Source organism: Mustela nigripes, chromosome 8, assembly GCF_022355385.1.
Source record: "Mustela nigripes isolate SB6536 chromosome 8, MUSNIG.SB6536, whole genome shotgun sequence".
NCBI classification, from domain to species: Eukaryota; Metazoa; Chordata; class Mammalia; order Carnivora; family Mustelidae; genus Mustela; species Mustela nigripes.
This window is the reverse complement of record NC_081564.1, coordinates 44488212-44509438: the sequence shown is the minus strand read 5'-3', so window position 1 is coordinate 44509438 and position 21227 is coordinate 44488212. Positions and strand designations below refer to the sequence as shown.

Here is a 21227-nt window from a genome sequence, read left to right as displayed (position 1 = left end):
TACAACGACCTGATTGCCATTTCTCCTGAAGAAACAATTCTGAAGTTTGTTTTTTTTTAAATCCCTCACAGGCCCATCCATAAATAAAGCCAAAAGTTTGGCCACTCAAGAGCGATACAAAGGTACAGAGCGAGAACAGCTCCTAAATTTCTAGCCTCTTGCGAGGTGTGGGGACTTTGAACTGTGTGGGTCGGTGGGCTTACTGTGGGACAGTTACCATGTCGTCAGGGCGGATGCGGAGAGCAGGCTCGAACAGCAGCAGCTTCGGCCCTAGTGCTTTCAACTCCGGACCACAAGCTGACGTGTGAAGCAGTATTACCTAATCGAAGGCAGCTCCAAGACGCCAAAGGGCCCTCCACGGTCTTGGGGAACGAGCCCTCATCTCGGCAGACGGAGGGGATGCTAGTGAGGCTGAGTGGGATCTGCTCCCTGACACTTTTTAAAGGCCAATCAATGCAATGTTTTTCCTTTGTTTTTGGAGTAAGCCATCACGCAAGTTCTATACCATATTTTTAGTAACACTTGAGGATGTTGTAGATACACTTTACTATAACATTTTATAGTTTAAAGAGCTTTATTAATGCAATAAATTAACTTTGTACACATTTTTATATATATATATTAAAAAAAAAACCTAGCAAGTGATTTCAGAATGTTGTAGGCCTCATTAGAGCTTGGTCTCCAAAAACCTGTTTGAAAAAAGCAACATGTTCTTCACAGTGTTCTCCTATAAAGGAAATACAGATTTCATCAGATGTGGCACAAAAAGAGGAAAACGAGAATGAACGCTTCACAGCTCATAGATATGGACGGTGGGGTTTTAACTTATTTTCTTTCATAAAACACTTGTTTTCCTAAGCTGCTGAGTTGTCCTTTTTATTTATACAGCTTCTGCCAGGGCTGTTGGGCACCTTCACAACCCCAGCAAACTGCCACCTGCTTTGAGACACGAGTGGCTTGCCTGTCCTGGCAGTGCCACCCCACACGGGTTACCGGGGGGCCTGATGCAACCTCACATGCTCCTTCCCCATCCTAAAGAAGCTAGATGCCTGAGGTTTCATAACTTGGGAGACAAAGAGCTAAGATTAGCGTAGGCTTCCTAAGACCAACAGTGGTAAGCCCCAGGCCATGTGACATGCCTTAGTCGCGGTTTCCTGTCACCATTTCCCGTCCTATCCCTGCTTCCTCAGAAAGTGGCATTCTCAGATCAGTGGCATGGGCCACACCAGAAGTGCATTAGCTGCAAGTTCCGGAGCAGGATTCAGATTCCACGGGCAGATGGCATTTTGTTTCTAAGAAAGGTAACCCAGGAGTTCTTAGAAGGGCCCCCAGAAAGTCCCGGCCGCCAGCCTGCTCCTGCTACTGCCAGTCTGTTCACTCCCTGCTCTCACGGCCACCACAGCCTCACCTGGTGTGAAGTTAGGGTTCCCTCGCAAACGCTGGTTTCGCTGTTCAAAAAATCGAAATATAGTATAGAAAAGCATGTTGTCTTCAGTCTGTTTCGCGGCATCTAAAAATTTTCGTGCAGAAATGTTGTCATGGCCGCCAATGCCCCGGATGAACCGCAAGGCGGCCAACACCTGGTGTTTGGAAAGAAGCACCTCCACGATTTCGTCGTTGGCGGTGGACAGTCGCTGGGAGGGAGGGAGAGAGGTCCTGTAAGTGCCGAGACAGGAACAGATAGGCACACAGTTCCGAACGCGGCTGTGGCAAGAGTTACCTTCAGCATGTCCAGAGACAGCTGGTGGGCAGGAGGGTAGAAACTTTCTAGGGATAAGAGCAAACAAGCCTGAAAGACACATTTTCAAACTGGCTTCAGCATCAAACGTTAGGAGGTTAAACGTGAAGTCCTGAAGCCCACGAACAGAAACGGGGGCCGCATACCAAAGGCTTGGAGTCGCTGAGGACGTGGTACTGCAGGAACTGATGCAGCATGTAGAAGAGGTTGTGCTGGACCAGCGTCTTGATGACAAGCTCGTGTAAGTAGTGCTGAGGACAGACGGGAGGACAGCACATTTCCCAGTCCCCCACCTGCACCAGAGGAGAGGCTACAGGGCCAAGGACCCAAGCTGTTCTAAGGACTGAGTACGTGTTTCCACGAGGAAGGGGACAGATTTCTGTCCCGTGTGTCCACAGGACACCTGACGGAATGCCCTCCTCCCACCTCAGGACAACACGGTAGTGTCGGGAAAGTCACTCCACATCCTGGGTCTGGTGTGCGGCCCCTGCTCCTCTAACTTGGGACCACACCTGCTGACTGGAAGGTACCTGTACTGTGATCTGAAACTGGTTGAGCGAGCGAATATACTCCATCAGGACGGCGATCACGAACTTATGAGGCATGTCCTACGGAGGAAAAGAAAAAAGTCTTGAAAACACTGAGGACTCGCGAGGGGGTCGCCTGCAGCTGATTTCTCCACCCCTCGTTTCCACATGAATCTGGCCCACGGTTCTGTTTTGCTGGTTTTGCACAGATCCAGAACCTTCCCCATCCACAGTCACGTTCTGGCCTGAATACTGGAAGTCAAACTACTAGCACTAGGTCTTCACCGGAGATACCTCCAGTTGGTCTAATGGCATTCTGAGTTCTACTCCTTTGCTCAGCTCCCCGCAAACCAAGCTCTCCAGAGGCCCCGTCACTCACCTTCTTCTCCGTGAACACGGACAGGACGTGGGTGTACATGTCGGACTGATCGATCACCGCCTGCGTCCGCACCGGCCTCCTGAGAAGCGGACTGCTCCGGCTCTGCCCGGCTTCTAGTGCCTGAATGACACATTGGCAAATGTGACCTGAACCATCTTCTCGATAAGCCCAAAAGCCTCGATTTCTAGACCCTGTGCACCTCAAATGGGAGCAGAAGGTGGCACATTGGTACTTGGACAAAATGATTTCTCCCGTGCAGGCTGAGGCAGGGTTGGGGAAGGCAGAGGTGGTCGTCTTGAAAACATGCTACTGTTCGTGAATGGAACTAAAAGGCGAAGGTGTAAGTCTGCTTCCTTTTGAGACACATTTTCTTAAACCTAAAATCCCTATACGAATCACAGACTTTCTGATGTTTGTTACCTAATAAAAACAGAATGGCGTCCTTTTTTAATAAAGTCCTGATCCTGTGGTAAATGAAGACCACGTATAAAAATGTCTGGATGTCCGAGTGATAAGTAAGCCCTCCCCGAATGCCACAGACGGGGAGAGCTTTGTGACACACTGCACTGCTTCACCTGACTCTAAGGCAGTCTGCCCAGCGCAGGTCACGTGGAGCTATAGCAGGCCCTGAGAGGCTCCAACTAGCAAGGGCCAGGGCTGAAGAAGCCTGGGAGCCAGAGCAGGGTTGCACAGAAACCCATGGGGAGCAGCTATCCTGCTTCCCACAGCCGTGCAGACCAGCAGCTGCCCCCCAACTGTAGCCACCATGCCCCCTCAGCCCGCAGGCCTCAGTGGTGTCCTGCCTCCTCCTCAGGAAACACGGGGGAAGGGTGGAGAGGAGCCCACACAGCTTACCGTTGTGTAGCTCTGCTCCGCATCCAGGTACTTCTTATACTCGTGATTGAGCTTGTCAAAAACTGTGGCAATCACAGGTAATGTGGCTCTGTCGGACTCACTCAGCACTGGAAAGAAGGTTCACACAGGTCAGCCAAGTTTACGTCCATTCGGAACACAAACGTGCTGCTGGGACAGAAAGAACTAACCTCAAAGGGCCATCAGGGCAAACCTACCTCCAGTGGGCATCCAGAGAAATGGAATCGTTCTGAGACCTGAAGCCTAGAATTCACTCACCAGCCCCTCCCAGGGACTAGAAAAAGTAGCTATGGACGGTTTCAGCAGAAAGTGCTCAGAGATCTCTGTAGTGAGGGACTTGGATTCTGGAAAATGTCTGTTTTTAGGCTGGGGATGGCAGGGCCCTAACCCTCAGATGCCCCAGTGGCGTCTGGGTTGCTCTCACCTGGCACCATCCTATCTAGCTATCGTCCCCAAGTAACTACAAGTCACGTTGCGATTTCATCACCTTTCCAGGGGGTTAAATGATCCATCCTTCAAATGAAGGACCAGGCTGTGCACAAGACACAAAAATGTGGCCCAGCTCCCAAGGAAAGGTGTGGGCAGCACAGTCCCAACCCTGAAATCCAGACTGAGCGGAGAGGACTGGTCTGCTTACTCTGCGAACAGACAGACAGGATCACCATCTTGCACTCCTTTCTCTGGAGAAGAAAGTCCATCAGTCTTCCTTTATCTGGTAAGAGGTTTACAATGGGCTGAAGCTTCACTTGGAGGTTCCAGAGGTAGCCTGGGTGGAAGAGGCAGCACAGTTCATACAGGATGCAAATCGGAACAAAAGCCCAAAAGGTGGTTCCCTTGAAACATTCATGGGGGGGGGGGGGGCATCCTGCACAGCACTGATACGACCCTGATCTTACCAAGTGCAGCTTAGGACACACAGGCTACACCTAACAGAAGGACTGACAGCCACACTACAGGTGCATGCTCAATGGCTTCTTACGCTGAGGTGACCCTCTCTGATCACTGGGACATCAATGGTGTAGCTCCAAAACGGACGTGGGGTGGGGGGCAATGGTGGGGGTGACTCAGAGCAGTTCCATCCCTATACCTAACCCCCTTTTTAGCCTTTAAGGTTTAAAAAGATGTTAACGTGTGGCATGAACCTGGGTCCTATACTTTGGTTCCCTCCACAGTGGTTCTTCAGTCAAAAGTTAACTCCAGAGGATCCCAAGGGAATTTTGTAATTCATCATCCATGACTTTCCCAAACATGCATACTGCCTTTCTCAACTGGGGTTCCACTAGAGAATTTAACACTGCTTTAAATATGATCTAAGCGATCCCCTTCTCGATTCTCCCACAGCTGCTCAGAACTAGATGGAGACGAGAGAAGTGGCTCTCAGGGGCACCAGGGCTAATTCTCGCCCTGAGAATCCCAGGAGCTGAGACAGGAGAGTTCACGGATGCCTGAAGACAGATATAGGACGTCCTCTAATGGAAGATACAGGGGCTGGGGGGGCTACCAGGAAGACCACTAGCATCCCAAAGAAGCCTCCCCAGCACCGTGGGAAGCAGGAGCACACCTCTCTGTGCAGCCAGAACAGAAAAGGGCTCAGGCACACGCGGGTGTGGAGGGGGAGGTGGGAGGTCAGGACAGGGCAGGGACGGTCTTGTGCACCATGCTATAGGGTCTGGCTTTTCAGAATGGACAGAGTGGAATGGGCCAAAAGTAGGGGAATGGCCATTCTTCGCTATTAATTTTAAAAACAATAAGCTCAGGATAAAACAATAATAAAGCATATAAAGTGACGAATTCTCCCACTTTGGGGATGAAGGGAGTGGTCATCTCTCAGATTCATCTTGAAAACAGCACTGGCTACTTCTGTCATCCCAAGCCAACAAGTACTGTCTAACTTAGCGACCGCCCCTCTGACCCACCTTGGCTTGCACTGATGATGATGTCGGGTTGAAAGACAATCCAGGATGAAGAATCTACGTGTTATAGGAAATGGTAAACCAGGAAGAAAAGACAAGCCCCCGTTCTGATCGGCACTGCCCGCCCCGCCCCCTACTTGCAGAGGCTCCTTGGCCCTGGGTGGTGAGGAAAGCTCCCCTGGAGGCTCCCAAGCCTTTAGATCATCCACAGCTAAAAAGGCCAAGGCCATAGGACCTCTCTCAGACACCAGTATAAAAGGGGGCAAGAGCTTCCCTTCCGTGCCCAGTGGCAAAGCCTTTGTAAAGGATACAGAGTTTGCACGGGACAGGAGACTGGCTGGTCACAGGAGCAGGACCTGCAAATGGAGAAAACACCAGTGGGCAAGGACAATGCCATCAGAAAATCGGTAAATGTTTATTCAACTGTGGTTAAATGACAAAGGAATAAACGCTCTTGTCCCACTGATAACCCCTATAAGGAGGAAGGGGGAAGTCGAGAACAATCCATGAAAATGTCCTCCCAAGAAGGGGAAAAGTATCGAGAATTCAGATTTCGTAATTCTTTAATAACCAAACATGATTCATCATCATTTACACATGCACAGTAAAGAACTGAGAAACGTCCCTGGATGATTCAATATCAAATCCCACGTGACAAGGACTCATGATGACCAGTTACACTGCCCGTGCATCAGGTGGGCAGCCCTCCGTGAACCGGACACACAGCCCGGCAAACTAAACATCATTCCCAGTTCTGTTCCCACCACTCAGGGATAATCAGAAGATAGGTTTTAATCGGCAGCCTGAAAAAGACCACCCAAAAGAGGAAAGGGCCCATGGGTCAGATAAGCCAAGACAAAGAACACCTGCATCTACCACCCAAGGGTGAAGGTCTTACATGTGGGCCTCAACGCTGGCCTCCAATCATGTGGACTTAACTGCTCCCATGTGAGAGCCAGATGCCCTTGGTTTTTAAAGCACCGCCCCCTACACATTAGGTGATCCTAACGTGTAGTCAGCTCCACAACACTGGTGGAACAAGACCAAAAACAGAAGGGGAAATGACAGCAGCTGGCTCATCCCCAATTTGCCAGTGTCCTCTTAAAACAGCCTAACAAGCTCTTCCTGCCGGCACGCCCTGCAACCGCACAGGGCGGGCAAGGTAAAAAGATGCTACAAGCCTGCAAGGGGCTTACAGTCTAGCAGGAAAAACAAGATAGTCAATAACTGTAAAAGAAGCTTTACCAACCCACACTCCGGAGGCCAAAGACTCAATGGACCTTTGAGTTATTAACCTTTGTCAGGACTATTATTTTGATCACACCTGGCATTTGATTGTAACTAGCCAGTTAGAACCTGCCTGCCTCTGACTGGTCCCAAATCACTGAACAGAGCAGGAAGTTTTTAATGGCTGGAAGTGGTTTTCCCTCCAATTCACCAGCAGTTACCTTCATGCCCAAGTAAGTGGCAAACACAAGATAAACATCTGACACAACCCATTTTCTTTCTTTCTTTATTTCTTTTTTTTTTTTGAGAGACAGCAAGTGCATGGGGCTAGGTGGATGGGGGGTTATCTTAAGCAGGCTCCACGCCCAGCTCAGAGCCCAATTCAGGACTGGACCTTACCACCCTGAGATCATGACCTGAGCCGAAATCAAGGGTGGGACACTTAACCAACTAAGCCATCCAGGTGCCTGGACACAACCTACTCTTTTTTTTTTTTTTTTTTAAAGATTTTATTTTTTTATTTTTGATTAAGACTTTTGGAGCTCTGTGTTCCTTCCAGCATCTTCCTTTTCTTGAGTTCATAGTGTTAGCATTAAAAGAGTAGGTTGTGGGGCTCGATCCCAGGGTCCTGAGATCATGACCTGAGCCGAAGGCAGAGGCTTAACCCACTGAGCCACCCAGGCGCCCCACAACCTACTCTTTTAATGCTAACACTATGAACTCAAGAAAAGGAAGATGCTGGAAGGAACACAGAGGGCCAAAAGTCTTAATCAAACATAAGAACTCGCTCCTTCCTCCCCCAGTGCTGCCAGAGAGCTATCAAGCTTCCAGCTGATCCACAAATCGAGGCAGGCAGACCGGAAGCGGAGCTCTTGCTGGCCTCTGAGCCGCAGCCAGACCGGAATCTTCCTGACAGGTGTGAGCCCCTCCTGACTGCAGGAACCCCGGGCCCAAGCCCACAATACTATCTGAAAGAAATCCCTTTTAAGGAGAAAACATTGCTACCGAAGCTCCAAACGTGTGCCCTTCTGACTAGCCGTGCGCACTGAAATTTCAACCAGCTTACTCTACCCTCCAATCTCCTTTAAAAGAGAGCTGAACGTTATTCCTGTGAAATCTAGCTTGAAATCAATTACACTGGGAAAGGCAAAACAAGAGCCCAACTGTTTCTTTCCCCTTCACGGAAATCCTGACCTCCTCTCTTCTCCGACTTCCTTCTCCTCCCACCTCGTGTAGGGCAGATCTCAAAACACCAAAGCAGCACAGCCTTAACCTCTTCCGGGGTCAACCAGTGAGAAGAAAACGCAGTATTTACTAGGTAGCCATGACACACAATGTGGGAGAAAGGCAAGGAAAAGTGATCCCACATTCAAATAAAGTCAGAAGCAGCCACTTCTAATCTCAGGGTTACAGAGCACAGGCAAACGAAAAATGGAGGGCGTATTCAATCATTAAACAACTAAAAAATCTCTCAGCTTCAGTGGGTAATCCTAACTCTCTGTTTTAGTTACTTATTTTTCAAGTAGGCTCCAGGTCCAACATAGGGCTCAAACTCGAGACCCCAAAGAGTCAAGTAAGCTCCAGGTCCAACATAGGGTTCAAACTCGAGACCTCAAAGAGTTGCACGCTCAAACTCGAGACCCCAAAGAGTCAAATAGGCTCCTGGCTGGCTCAGTGGGACTGAGCCAGCCAGGAGCCCCTCCCAACTTTCCATTTTGAAAGCTTAGGGAAATTATTCCGTTTTCTTCAAAAGAAGATTCATGTATCTTACAAAATGCTTTTCACAACGGCACAATTTTACTGGTATGATTAATAGGATTTTCATTAAAAAAAAAAAAAACAAATCACCCCTCCCCAGAACACCTGGACCTGGGAACCCTCACTTGCCCACCTCATTCCAACCACCTGGGGTGGGGGGGGCTTACCTGCCACGGGGATCTGGTAGGGCTGAATGGAGCGTGCTGGGAGAACCGGGTGATGGAAGGTGACGGTGCCATCAAACTCGCCCCTTAACTTGATGTCAAATATCACCGATGTCTACAGTGGAGAGAAAAGAAAAACTCAAGATGCCGAAACAGGCCACGAAGGACCGAGCCTGCCCCTTCCATTCTCTCGCATCCTGTCATTCCCATCAGTGTAGAGTCTGTGCGCAACACACCCCTGCAGGCTGGTTCTGAGGATGGGGGAGTGCGCTGGGGTATCACTACTCTGGGACCCTGCTCCCCACGCTCTCGCGGACACCCATTCCTGGGGCTGACGACAGGCAGACCCTGAAGAGCTCGAAGTGATTCCAGATCTTTTTCACTTTAACTCATGACACCTTCGCTAGTCAAAAGAAGGGGGTCACCACCCTGCAGGAGGTGTGAGACAGAAGTAGCCTATGACCAGCCAACCTCACAGAAAATAGCAGGACCAGTCCCAGTCTTTCTCTTGGGCCACAGAGCCGCAAAACTATGATCTCTCAGCATTATCATCTATCCTCACACAGGAAGCACCAAGCTCACAGGCTCACGTAAGACTGTGGATCTGCAGTAAGTTCCCAGCTTAGCTGAGTCAGCCAAATAACTGGGCCAGACTCGAATATCCACACGTGCTACTTTCTGGAATAGTCTTTCACTCACTGTAATCAACAGAGAGGGAATCACTGTTTTTTCCTAAACCGTCTAGAATACAAAACCCATTTGCATCTGGAAGACCAAAGCTTTAGCGCGAAAAGCATTTTCTAATCTTCGTTCTGAATGTTTTGTCAATTTTCACAACTCTTTTCAGCAACCTTGACGGATGAGAAATGCACACACCACTCTCACCTCTGTGTCCTGATGATGAACCACCACCAGGTTATCCACCACGTTGAGGGCAAACTTCCCCGTCCGATTTAACTTTAATATGTGCATCTTTTTACAGGCTCCTTCTCTGTTGGATAACACAAAGGTCAAAAAATAGATCGGCAAGCTTTAGTTCATATTTTAAAATCGGAGAACGAGGACAGCATTAAATATACCGTGGTAGGTGGTAGAGGACTACCTCCGCTCCTGTACTATTGGAGGTCCGGGAATGATGCCTCAAGAAGAGAACGTAAAGCTGTCCATATCTAGAGAACAGAGAGACAGATGTCACATCGGGCCACTTGAAATGTCTCCATTCTAGATGCTGAAGTAGGAGGCCATCAGAGTTAATTACGACAAATTCACTAATAGAGGTATTTCATAGCCAACAAAAATAATTACAAAGTGCAGTTAGTTTTAAAAAAAAAAAAGAAGAAAACAAAGCCAATTACAAAGCAAAATGGGGGAATGCAAAACTAAATATAACTCAGTCACAACCCTTTATAAGGAAACACAAACACAAAGTCCAAAACCACTAGAAAGCAATACGGTGCTAATAGCTATTCTTGGGTAACAAACTCAGGCCATTTTCGTTTTCTCTAACTTTCAGTATCTTCCAAGGTTTATGTAGTAAATATGTTCCTTGATACTAGGGCAACAGAATCATCTTCATTTGCAAGCCTCACAGCCCGACTGCTGCTGCGAGCAGTTCCCACATGCGCACCACTATTCCGGAGGCCAGCACTGCACTCGGTCTGCCATCGGGATGAGACCAAAGGGAAGGGAGTGGGTCCCTGCTGCTCGTGGGCAAGGCCTGTTCTCATTGTACCTACTCTCCAAACTAAAAGGCCACAGAAGATTGCCTTAAAGAAAAAAAAGCATTCTAACTGCTAAAAAATGTTAAACTTCAAAGCTACTCTTTTAGGCCAAAGAAAGTTATTCAGGAAGTTATTTAGGAACAAAATTTTGACCTCTTTGAATAGGGTTAGGGGTACATACGATATTCTTTGTATCAGTTTCCATAACTGTGTGTTTAAAACTTCCATAACGAAGTATAAAAATTGAGATAACCTGCATTTACAAATGAAGATATACCTTCCGACCTAAGTAATTCAGTTCCATGTTTGTTAGATAAAAAAAGTATGTTCTTCTTTAGAGCAAGTAGGATATATGTCAGCTAAAAGAAAGTCCTTGATAAGCTTCAGCTACTCACAGAATTAAAAAAAAAAAAATTCTAGAACTAAGACACCTAAAAAATAGACTGGCCCAATGTCTTCATTTTATCAGGCTAGGATGGTGGAAAAACTTCCCTAAGATCACAAACCTAGGAAAATCAGCAAAGAATGCCAGGCCCATGGCAGGTTTTCTATATTCATAAAATCTAGGCACTAAAAGGGCAAGAGGGCCTGTTGGGCATGTGTCAAAGGCCAGTCCCACAGGGCTTACAACGCACTTCTACTACTTCCATCACCAAAAGCAATTTCAAAAAGGAATTATCTCAAAAGACATACATGGTTGCCATCGCGATGTCTCTCTCAGAAAGGTTCAGCTTGGTTGACTTGGGCACAGCTGGTAATTCAATCTCAAACTTGGGCAGCTTTGACATAGTGCCAGCCTGTTTAGGTGATAAAAGTATCAGGAAAAGCCGATTAAACCCCTCTGATGCTTTAGCATTCCTTCCATAACACCAGTGAGGCTATGCACACACTATGCCTCTCCATCCTTTCCAAAGTCCTGCCATGGCTTTTACTCCCAGGGGTCCTTCCCCACACAAGGAGTCCTTCTTGGGGTGACGGGAGGGTAGAGTGTGCCCTCTAGTGGTCAGAAGTGGTGAGCTCACCGGTTGGAGGAACTTGCCCCTTGGAAGTACTTGACACCTCAGGAGGTTAGAGGAAGGGGGTGGGGAGAGGGAGGGACTTTCCCCAAAGAGAGGCTCTCTCTTACCCGAAAATAAAAGGGCTGCAGCACATTCCCAAGCACTGTGGTAGACAGAAGGATCACAGCCCCCTCGGGGCAGTACATGTACCAATTCACATTGATATTCTGGCTCTTCAGGAGTTTCAGATTTCGTTTCTCTGGTAACACCTGAAGCAAAATTCAGGGAACAGAGTAGTTTAAAACAGTAAAATGGAAGTCAACTGACAGGAAATTTAAAAAACAATATAAAGCAGGGGCGCCTGGGTGGCTCAGTCAGCTGAGCATCCAACTCCCGGTTTCTGATCAGGTGGTGATCTCAGGGTCTTGAGTTCTGCTGCAAGTGGTGGGGGCTGCAGGCCCCGTGGGGAGTCTGCTTCTCCTCTCCCTCTGCCCCTACCCCCCCCCCAAGCTCACACTCTCTCTAAAATAAACAAATCTTTAAAGAAAAAAACAGAACAGGGGTGCCTGGGTGGCTCAGTCAGTTAAGTGTCTGCCTTCGGCTCAAGTCAGGATCCCAGCGTCCTGGGATGGAGCCCCGCATCGGGCTCCCCGCTTGATGGGAAGCTGGCTTCTCCCTCTCCCACCTCCCCCATTTGTGTTTCCTCTCTTGTTGTCTCTCTGTCAAATAAATAAGTAAAATCTTTTTAAAAAATAAAAATAAAAAGCAGGAGAAAAACCACTAAATAAAGCTGAAAAGATTTTGTTTGTTACAGCTATTGATCCAGATGCTCAGTGCATTACAAATCTTGGCTCATCTACTCACAGCACGCCCCTGAGACATGGGCACCACGGACACCTGACCAAGGAGAAAACGACGCTCAGACACCAGTTACTGCAGTTACAGCCCAGGCAGGCGAGGTCACCACAAGGACCATTCCGAGACTCCACGCGCTCGCTCTCTGGCGCCATCCACCAAAGGGCAAGGAGTAGACGTGCCACCACCCCCACCCCTACCCACCGGCCCCAGAGCCCCACGTGTGGAATCAGCCACCGCCCAGCCCGCAGAACCAGCCTTCCTCCTGGCCTCCACCTAGCAGTTAGCACTGAGCCCGGAAGCAGCTCCCTTTTGCTAATGATCATGTTCGTGAGAAGCTGCAGCAAACCTAGTATTTTATAGTCAAGGCATGTTTCAAATATACTGTAAATATTCTGATACATTAAAGAAGACGGTATAGAGACCCAAGACGTTAATGCTCCTAGAACACTGCGCTCAAGAACGGACATGGAAGTCAGGGTCGGCAGGCCTGGCTATCTTGACAGTTTGGGTAGAACAAAATAAGGATGAGCTAGCATCCTCTTTCTTTTTAACTTATTTCTTGAAGAGCTGAAGACCGTCTAGATGATGTGAACGTACACTCTCCCAGCACAGAGAACAGAAAGCCGTGTGACTGTCCTCTCCACGCTACCATATACACACAACCCCATGTGCAGCTCTGTGTGGTTTCTGACCCATGGTCATTACAAAGGCTCTGATGAGGGCCCACAGCAAAATCCCGTGGCATTAACATCTCACAGTTTGCTTACACAGGCATATTTTCTCCAGCCCTATATTCTAAATTATACTGCATTCATGAGGTCGACAAAATTCAACCCCGCGAAAATCCTAACACCCTCCAGATTAGCTCCACTGAAAGCTCTCATGCATTTCTCAAGGTCAGGCAGTTGGAACATATTACGAGCTGATGAGGCAGCTGCAAAGTCAAGCCAACAGAGTGAAAAGGAACGGGGAAACATCTGCAAACCATGGATCTCATAAAGGGTTAATACCCAGAATATAGGTCTATGAACTGATAGTATGCAGTTCTGGCAAAAATATGGGAAATGGAGATTCCTACATTGAAACTGAAAGTATGGGGGCGCCTGGCTGGCTCAAAGGAAGGAGCAACTCCTGATCTCTGCGTTGTGAGTTCAAGCCACACGGGGAGTGTGGAGCTTTCTTAAAGTAAAGGCTAAAAAAAAATGTTTTTAATTTAAAAAAAGATTAGCAATATTTGTTCAGATTTTTGAAAGTTCATGCCTAGGCAGTAATTCCAAGAGCTGCCTCACCCAAGAACATAAAGAAATGTTTGCAAACATGTTTGTTGCAGAATTTATAATCACAAAAACATAAAAACAAGCCAGAGGTTCATCAACATGGAATCAACTAAACTGTAGGACACCCACACAACCAGATACTATTCGGTCAGAATAAAATATGGACAGGGCGCCTGGCTGGCTCAGTGTGGGGAGCACGTGATTCTTGATCCAAGGTCGTGAATTCAACCCCCTGTTGGGTGGGTGGAGAGATTACTTAAATAAAACTTCAAAGATTGCTTAAAAAAAGGGCGCCTGGGTGGCTCAGTGGGTTAAGCCGCTGCCTTCGGCTCAGGTCATGATCTCGGGGTCCTGGGATCGAGTCCCACATCGGGCTCTCTGCTCAGCAGGGAGCCTGCTTCCCTCTCTCTCTCTCTCTCTCTCTGCCTGCCTCTCCATCTACTTGTGATTTCTCTCTGTCAAATAAATAAATAAAATCTTTAAAAAAAAAAAAAAGAAAAAAGAAAAGAAAAGAAATATATACTGAACTTTTCATACCAGTTATTTCTAGGGATTATGTGGGGGGGGACTTTTACCTTCCATATATCCTGGTGATGTTTAACTGTTTCGTAAAAAACATGTGTTTCTTGTAATTAGAAAAAAAGAATAAAAACCCAATAAGCAAGAGACTAAACCTCTAGAATCTCAGTCTATTCAGAACTGAATTCAAAAGGCTGCCAAACTGCCATCACAGACCTTCCCCGGCACCTCCCATGCCGTGAAAATAAGCAATCAACCTAATACCTGGTAAAATTCAATTCCTTGATCCGTTATGAAGACAATTTCAGTAGAACTGGTCCAACAGAATCCTAGTATGTTGGCGTTCTTGGTCTGAAAAGGGATTACGAAAAATTTTCTCAATAAAAAAATGTTTGTATAACTCTCTTCAAAAGCTTAAAATACTCTATCACTTAACTAAAAGTTACCCGGATTTGATTACTTACTAACAAATCAAACTTTCTTTTGAGCAATACAATGTTCCCGGATTTCCACCTGAACACCTCATTGAAGCCCCGGGATCTGGATTACTTCCGTCAAGAACAGAGAGAAAAGACTAAATTTCGGAAAACAGTAACCAACCACAGCTTCTACCTTAAGGAATCAAAGGACAGCTGGCTTTCTCTTAGCCACAGCAGAAAAGGCACTAGGAAAGAATAAAGGCCTAAAGGTTCTCAGCGAGTGCTGCACAGGAAGGACACAACAGGGACACCAAATCAAGGTAAGGAAACATCAGGAGAGGGGGAAAACTCCTCTTCTTAAAACCTCCCAAGAGGAAGCCAGGGTCCTGGCCAGAGGTGCAGCCGGCACCGGGAGAAGGGCGAGGGGCTCACGAAGCGCTGACACTGACCCGAGCATAACATCCCGTCACCACTGAGTCCTCCCGATTCCATCTCATAGAAGAAACAGGCTTGTAACCCGGAGACCAGAGCCCACACGCAGCAGGTCTCAGCGTGAGGGATGGCCCACCTCCAAGCCTGCGCTAGCAATCTCCACCCACCCCCCCCCTCCACCCCCCACCCCCCCCCCCCCCGCCCCCACGGCTTCTCCACCCTGGGACCCGCACAGGGCAATGGCCGTCAGCCAAGAAAGGATCCGGGCCCATACCTTGCACTCCTGAGTGTACTCCAGCTGAGAACTATCCGGGATAAAATTAGAAAAATCCTGAAAAGTTTTAAAAAAAAAAACAAGAGAGGAAAAAAAAAAAAAAAAAACAAGGAGAAGATTTAGACAAGCAGCATACTGCCAACCTATGTTGATAGACAACAAGACAAAAGACAAATTCTTTTTTTTTTTTTTCCCAAAAGGCAAATTTAAAGTCATCAAAAAATAAAAGACAAGAAAACTAAGAGGACCAATGTGGACAATCCGTCTCCTTACAACTCAATTTAAAAATATATATATATTCAGTTAGAGTTTAGAAACTGATACTGAAAATCAATTGATTTCAGAGAAATGTGTTGCTGCATCTTCTAAGATGCTTTCCAAAACTTAGAGCAATGAAACCTGGCAGAAGAAAATCAGATTCTGCCTCTTCCCAACAGCTTCTACTCTACTTTACAAATGACAATGGTGAATACTTTTAAAGGCAAAAAGGCCAAACAGTGCTCCAACTTTGATCGTCTGTTCCTGGAGGTCAAGCCATTCAATGATGTAAGAAGTGAGTAAATGGAGCTATTCCAGGTAAAGCTAATTCACCAAGTTGCCAAAAACGCACCTCGCACCTCACAACATCTGCGCAGCTAGCTATCAAAACAAAAGATGCCTAAGGCTCCAAATTACTTTAAAAAAAAAACTTAAGTCAAAAAGGACAAACTAGGGTCCTAAGTATTTATCCCTTGAAATGTCCTTCTTCAAGAATTCTAAACTGAAATATAATACAACAGAACTATAACTTTCATGGCATTAAAATAATAAAGGCTTCCTTAAACACTGTTTTTTGCAATTCATTCTCTTCCTAATGTACTTATAATGTCCTTTCCTCTGTGCTACCTTTAAAAGTATGTCCTGGGGCACCTGGCTGGCTCAGCTGGAAGAGCCTGTGAGGCTTGATCCCGGAGTCACAGGTTCGAGCCCCATGCTGGGTGTAGAGATTGCTTAAATAAATAAAACTTGAAATAAATAAGTAAAAATATGTCTTACCACGGTCTTTGAGGTCCTCTGAACTGCCAATATCTTATTTTCTAACGAAAACTTAATGCACTTCACTTCTCCTTTGTCTTCCATTCTTTAAGGGGAAAAAAAATGTTATGAATTAAAGCTAATAACCAAATTCTAGCATCTAGCATTCTGTGAGCAAAGTTGTATACTCAAGGAAGCAGCAAATCTTAAGTTGAAAATTATGTTTCTGAAACTACCAGGACTTGTCTTCAAACAACAAAATCCAACTGGCAACAAGTTGCTGATGAACTTTACAGCTTTGTGGTTAACAAGTGACTGACAAATTGAAAACAGATGATTCTCCGATGAGAATCATCTGAGACATAAATAATACCCTCATAGCAACCTTCTCCAGACACTACCGCCTTCCCCCTCCCCCCACCCCACCGCTCTCAGAGCAGTGTGTGTGAAGCAGTGTAAGCTTTCCTGTTTACTTCCCAACCTACAGGACCTCAAACAGACGTTACAAAGGGAAGTCAAGGGACGGATTACAGAGCAGCGCCAGCCAACTTTTGATTGTGGAGACGGTTACGCATGACAGGACTCATCAACTATATATGCTAAATATAAAACTTCTAAATATACACAAAATTCCTAAAAATTTTTGCCAATAAAATTAAAATTTAAAAGAGGGTAAATCCAGTATCTTCCTCCTCAAAATCTACTAACCCCCCAAATCTGGATCATCATGGTCTCTCATTTTCCACACCCAAAGAACCGTCAAAACTTACCCAAGACTTTCCTAGGCATCTCCTGAGTGCCCATGAGATACCAGTCTACTCTGTCTTCAGTCTGGTCTTTGATATGCCTGGCTCAGACCACTGCAATCATTGCTCAGTGGTATCCCTGACGTTGATATGCTCCCGAATAATGAAGTTCAATGCTGTGAACAGCATGATCCTTCCAAACACTGTAACATGCCCCATCTTACAAATTTTCAGTAAGAAGATAAAGCCCTAATTCCACAGTAGAATTCATAAAGTTCAAGGTGACTCCTGCCAGGGGCCAAACCACCACCTCCTCTTCCCTGCAAGGCCACCTCATGTCAGTTACACAGACCTAGAATTCCCCCAGACACCATGCTTGCTCGCTTCTACACTCGGTGTTCTCTCCACCTGGAAGGCCTACTCTCTTCCCCATGTAGAATCATCCCATTCAAGCTTTAAAGTTTTGCTCAAAGGCTCCCTCCTCTCGGAGGCCTTCCCCATCTGTTTCCTGGCCTACCCCAAGATAAATGTCTCATCTCTTTTGTGCGCCCAAATTCTGAACAGAGTGCCATTACAGCACTTTGCACAATCAACAGAATGTGTCCACACACTTGTCTCCCACACTAAACTGAGGAGTTCTGCAAAAGGGCACCAGGCTGCACATGCCCGGTGCCTAGCACACAGGCTATAATCAGTGTTTGTCCAACAAATGAGTGATCTGTTTTCTACTTCAAAAACTGTTTTCTATTAGCACAGGCCAGCTGCAAAAAAATGTAAGTCACCACTGAACTGAGGGCCCACAGTGTACTTTCCCCTTTTGTAATCACAGGAGTTAAAGACCAGATAATTTATCAACCAAATCGAGATACTTCTGAAAGTGAAAGGAAGTGCGATTCATTATTATACTGGCTCAACTTGCATAAACCGGGAGAGCCAATCACCTTTAGTGGAAGCTGGGATTTCCTTAATATAGATTATTATATAGGAAACACTAACCAGGTATCTCCTCCACCTCCCACACAGCCTGAAAAGACTGGGGTGAGGGAGGAAATGAAGGCCCTCCTTGGTCAGGATGCCAGAAATGAGCGCAATCAGTAAACTGACTTGCTAATTTCAAGTGCCAGGAAGTGGGTTCCCTATGTTGGAGCATCTGATTCCCAAATCAAGAGAACTACTCTACACAGTTCACTTTGACACTAAGTACTGACAGGTCCCAGCAACACTGCACAGCAGGTGTCTGCCTGCATCTCTCTACACACAGGGATCTGCAAGCGTGTATACACTTTAGCCAAGGAACAAACTTTTTAAAACCACCTTCTGAATGAGAAACAGAAACACATCATTATGGGCATGTGTGACCATTATTCTGTGCATGTCAACAGTTACCGAAATGAGATGGGATTCCTGTCATCTGGGCCTTTAACTACCACCCCGGTAGCTCCACCGGATCGAACTGCAAAAACCTGGGAGGGAAAAGAAGCAACGTTAATGACCTGAACTTTGAAAGACTTTTAGAAACATTCACCCGCCTCCAGGCGATTACTTCCCCTACACCCACTCCTGGCTCAGCTCAACTAACGTGGTATCTATCAAACTGCAGATGCCTGGTGTTCATCTCAATTTTAAAGGACAAGAGCTTAGAGACCAAAAAGGTTATATACTCTTCCCAGTGCAGTCCACTCAGCGAGACTGGGCTGGGGTCCACGCGGCTACACACTTTAATCCGGAACAGCAAAGGCGCCCCTGATGCACTTGAGTTCCCCCTGCTACTCCTCACACTGCTCCCCCCCCCCTTTTCCAAAATTCCGAGAGTAAGAGTAATCTCAACGTCTAAATCCACGACTGCAAGGGTAAATGGTGACAAATAAAGACAACAAAGGCGCCGCAAAAGGGCTGGCGAGCTAACAGCTGATCACACCGGCCAAAGGGCGTGCTGGATGGGCGGCGCAGGTTCGGGGTCCACCCAGCTGTCACTTTGGAGAAAAAAAGCCCCCGCCGAGGTAGCGCCCGGTCCCTCGGCCCACCCAAGAGCCCGGAGCTGGCGCCACTCCGGCGCCGGGACCCGAGGGGAGGCCCCAGGCCTGGCCCCCACCCCGGCACCCCGCCTGGGTGCGCGCGGGACGCCCCCGAGGCGCCGGGGACGCCGGGCGGGGTGCGTCGGGGCCGCGCCGAGGAGGAGAGCACGGGCCGGCCCGGACCTGCTTGTTGGCCTCATCGAAAAAGACGCAGTTGACCGGGTTCGCCTTCTCGAAGTGCACCGGCCGGTCGCAGAGCTCCAGGTAGTAGTCCTCCTCGCCCATAGCGGGCGCCGCCGCTGCGGCGGGGAGTCCGGGGGCGGCCGCCAGCGTGGAGCGAGGCGAGCGGCGCCCGCACCGGGACGCGGCGAGTCGGGCCGGGCGGTGGCGACCGCGATCGAAGCGGGCGCGGAGGCTGCTTCCTGGTGCCACGCCCCCACCCCGTCCGGCACGTGACCCACGGGCCTCCGCGCTTAAACCGGCGACGGCGGACGGGCAACGGTGGGGCCTAGCGACCGCGACCGCGCCCAGCCTGGCGCGAGAGGCTCCTCCCCTTTCTTGGGGGGCGGAGTCCCAGCGCGGGTCGCGGGGCGGGGGCGTGACCCGGAAGCCGCGCGGAGCCCAGGGCGGTTGTTGGCACCGCCGCTGGTGCCTGCGTCTTCCCGAGCGAGTGCGGGCCCCGGCTCCTAGGTCATTCCGGGAGGTTTACGCCCGGCCGGGAGCCCGCCTGGCGCAAGGCTGCCCCTGGTCCAGGGAAGGTTTACCCTGTCTCTCCCGCAGGTTTATTGAGCCTGCCTGGTGGGACTTTGCAAGGCTGTGGGCGTGGAACAGGGGACCCCAGTTTAGACAGCAGTCAGAAAGCCTCTTTTGAATGGCTTTGACGTTTGAGGTGGGGTGGGCAGAACTCATTCAAGGGAGTTGGGACGGAGGAAGGAAGGGACCACGGATGGCCCCGAGGTGGCCATTCTCAACAACCGGGTGGTTTCGAGCACCGTTCTCTAAGACAAAGAGGCTTGAGAAGTTTGGCAGGGAAGTGGTGAAGATCACGAGCTGCGCCTTAGACATGTGAATCCGAGGACAAGTGACCTCCGCATGGATGGGTTAGGTGGGGTGAAGCTCACCTAGAGTGACAAGGCTGGACGTAGTAACTGCGCGTTGTTGGACGTCTGATGGTGTTTGAAGCCGTGGAGTTGGATGGCACTGCCTCGCAGAGAGCCGTAGAGGAAGAATCGAGTGTAGAGGAGGAGAAATCAGCAAAGGACAAGGGGCAGAGCCGGCCAGAGAAGTACACAGAGAACTCCGGGTGGGGAATGTCTTGGGGGCTGAGTGAAGAACTGTTTCCCAAGGTGGGGTGTGGTCTGCTTTGACAAAACCTGCTGAGAAGTCAGAGTGCTGAAAGGTGTCCCCCGCTTTTACCCCAGGGAAGACACTAATCCTTCCGTGGGAGGACCATTACCTCAGGGACTGGGAGGCAGAGCTACAGGGCAGGCAGCGGGTTAGAAGTAAGAATGGGAAGTGAGGGGGCGCCTGAGTGGCTCAGTGGGTTAAAGCCTCTGCCTTTGGCTCAGGTCATGATCTCAGGGTCCTGGGATGGAGTCCCGCATCGGGCTCTCTGCTCAGCAGGGAGCCTGCTTCCTCCTCTCTCTGCCTGCCTCTCTGCCTACCTATGATCTCTGTCAAGTAAATAAATAAAATCTTTAAAAAAAAAAAAAAAAAAAAAGAATGGGAGGTAAGGAAGAGATCCGTAGTAACTGATCTGGAGAAGCTTGTCCCTGAGAGCCAGGGAGGAGTGGACATGGAGGTGACCCGGGATGGGAGGAAGTAGGAATAAGTTAGGTTCTTCAAATGGAAGCAGCAGCACAGCTGGGCATACTTTACTGAGCATGAGAGCATTGCAAGAGTCTTGCGGAGCCCAGGGATCGGCAGAGGCCAGGGACCTCAGACACAGAGTTGGAGGATTGTATTCATAAAGGACAGCAGACCGAGGCATCTTTGTGAGTGAGAATGGTTTAGCAGAGGTAACGATGGAATAGAGAGAGGACCAGATACCCGAGTGAGGTGAGATGGGGCAGGACCCAGAGTGCACATGGAGGGGCTGGTCTTTTCTGTCACCACAGGAAAGGAGGCTGGGAGATTTCTGGGTAGGGAAATGAGGGCCGTCCTCCCCTTTCTCTAGTAAAAAGAAAGAATGGGAAGGAAGGAAGAGAGGGAGGGAGGAAGAAAAATGAAAAAGAAGAAAAAAACCTATTCCTGTAAGGCTCCTACCATTGGCCATACCAGTCCAGGATTACAGAATCCCTCCACCCACGTCCTGCCATCACCTATGAGCTTACCTGTGGATGACCCATCCCACGCAGTGCTGTCCCTCCAGAGGC

The 21227-nt window shown here is 48.4% G+C and overlaps 2 protein-coding genes across 3 annotated transcripts in view; one reads left to right on the top strand and one right to left on the bottom strand.

Moving 5' to 3' along the window:
• The window catches only part of NPC1 (NPC intracellular cholesterol transporter 1), a 48043-nt gene extending 47185 nt beyond the window's left edge, over positions 1 to 858 (top strand). Inside the window, exon 25 of the mRNA XM_059408060.1 lies at positions 72 to 858. Within this exon, the coding sequence (XP_059264043.1) occupies positions 72 to 154 (83 nt within the window). The 3' untranslated portion in view covers positions 155 to 858. The remainder of the gene's footprint in view (positions 1 to 71) is intronic.
• RMC1 (regulator of MON1-CCZ1) lies at positions 556 to 19380 on the bottom strand. Of its 2 annotated transcripts, XM_059409360.1 has the most exons (20): positions 19036 to 19380; positions 18224 to 18300; positions 16113 to 16197; positions 15078 to 15134; positions 14217 to 14303; positions 11427 to 11567; positions 10994 to 11097; positions 9659 to 9748; positions 9465 to 9570; positions 8583 to 8694; positions 5742 to 5786; positions 5434 to 5487; positions 4155 to 4283; positions 3500 to 3606; positions 2645 to 2764; positions 2269 to 2346; positions 1885 to 1989; positions 1721 to 1789; positions 1409 to 1634; positions 556 to 727 (listed from the first exon to the last, which is right to left on the bottom strand). In XM_059409360.1, exons 1-20 carry the CDS (start codon positions 19135 to 19137, stop codon positions 648 to 650), a joined length of 1974 nt encoding a protein of 657 aa, XP_059265343.1. In that variant the 5' UTR covers positions 19138 to 19380; the 3' UTR covers positions 556 to 647. The 2 variants fall into 2 exon arrangements, with proteins under 2 accessions (XP_059265343.1, XP_059265344.1); XM_059409361.1 differs by lacking the exon at positions 556 to 727 and having other exon boundaries at positions 1546 to 1634; positions 1721 to 1767.
• Between the last annotated feature and the right edge of the window lie 1847 nt (positions 19381 to 21227).

What these genes read in the sequence shown, in the direction of transcription:
- RMC1 (XM_059409360.1), bottom strand. Translation starts at nt 19,137, where the DNA reads ATGGGCGAGGAGGACTACTACCTGGAGCTCTGCGACCGGCCGGTGCAC. An exon ending in AAGGAATTGAATTTTACCAG is followed by an intron (nt 11,568 to 14,216) that starts GTATTAGGTTGA and finishes ATTTTGCTTCAG; the next exon opens with GTGTTACCAGAGAAACGAAA. An exon ending in TCCTGTCCCGTGCAAACTCT is followed by an intron (nt 5,488 to 5,741) that starts GTATCCTTTACA and finishes TATAACACGTAG; the next exon opens with ATTCTTCATCCTGGATTGTC.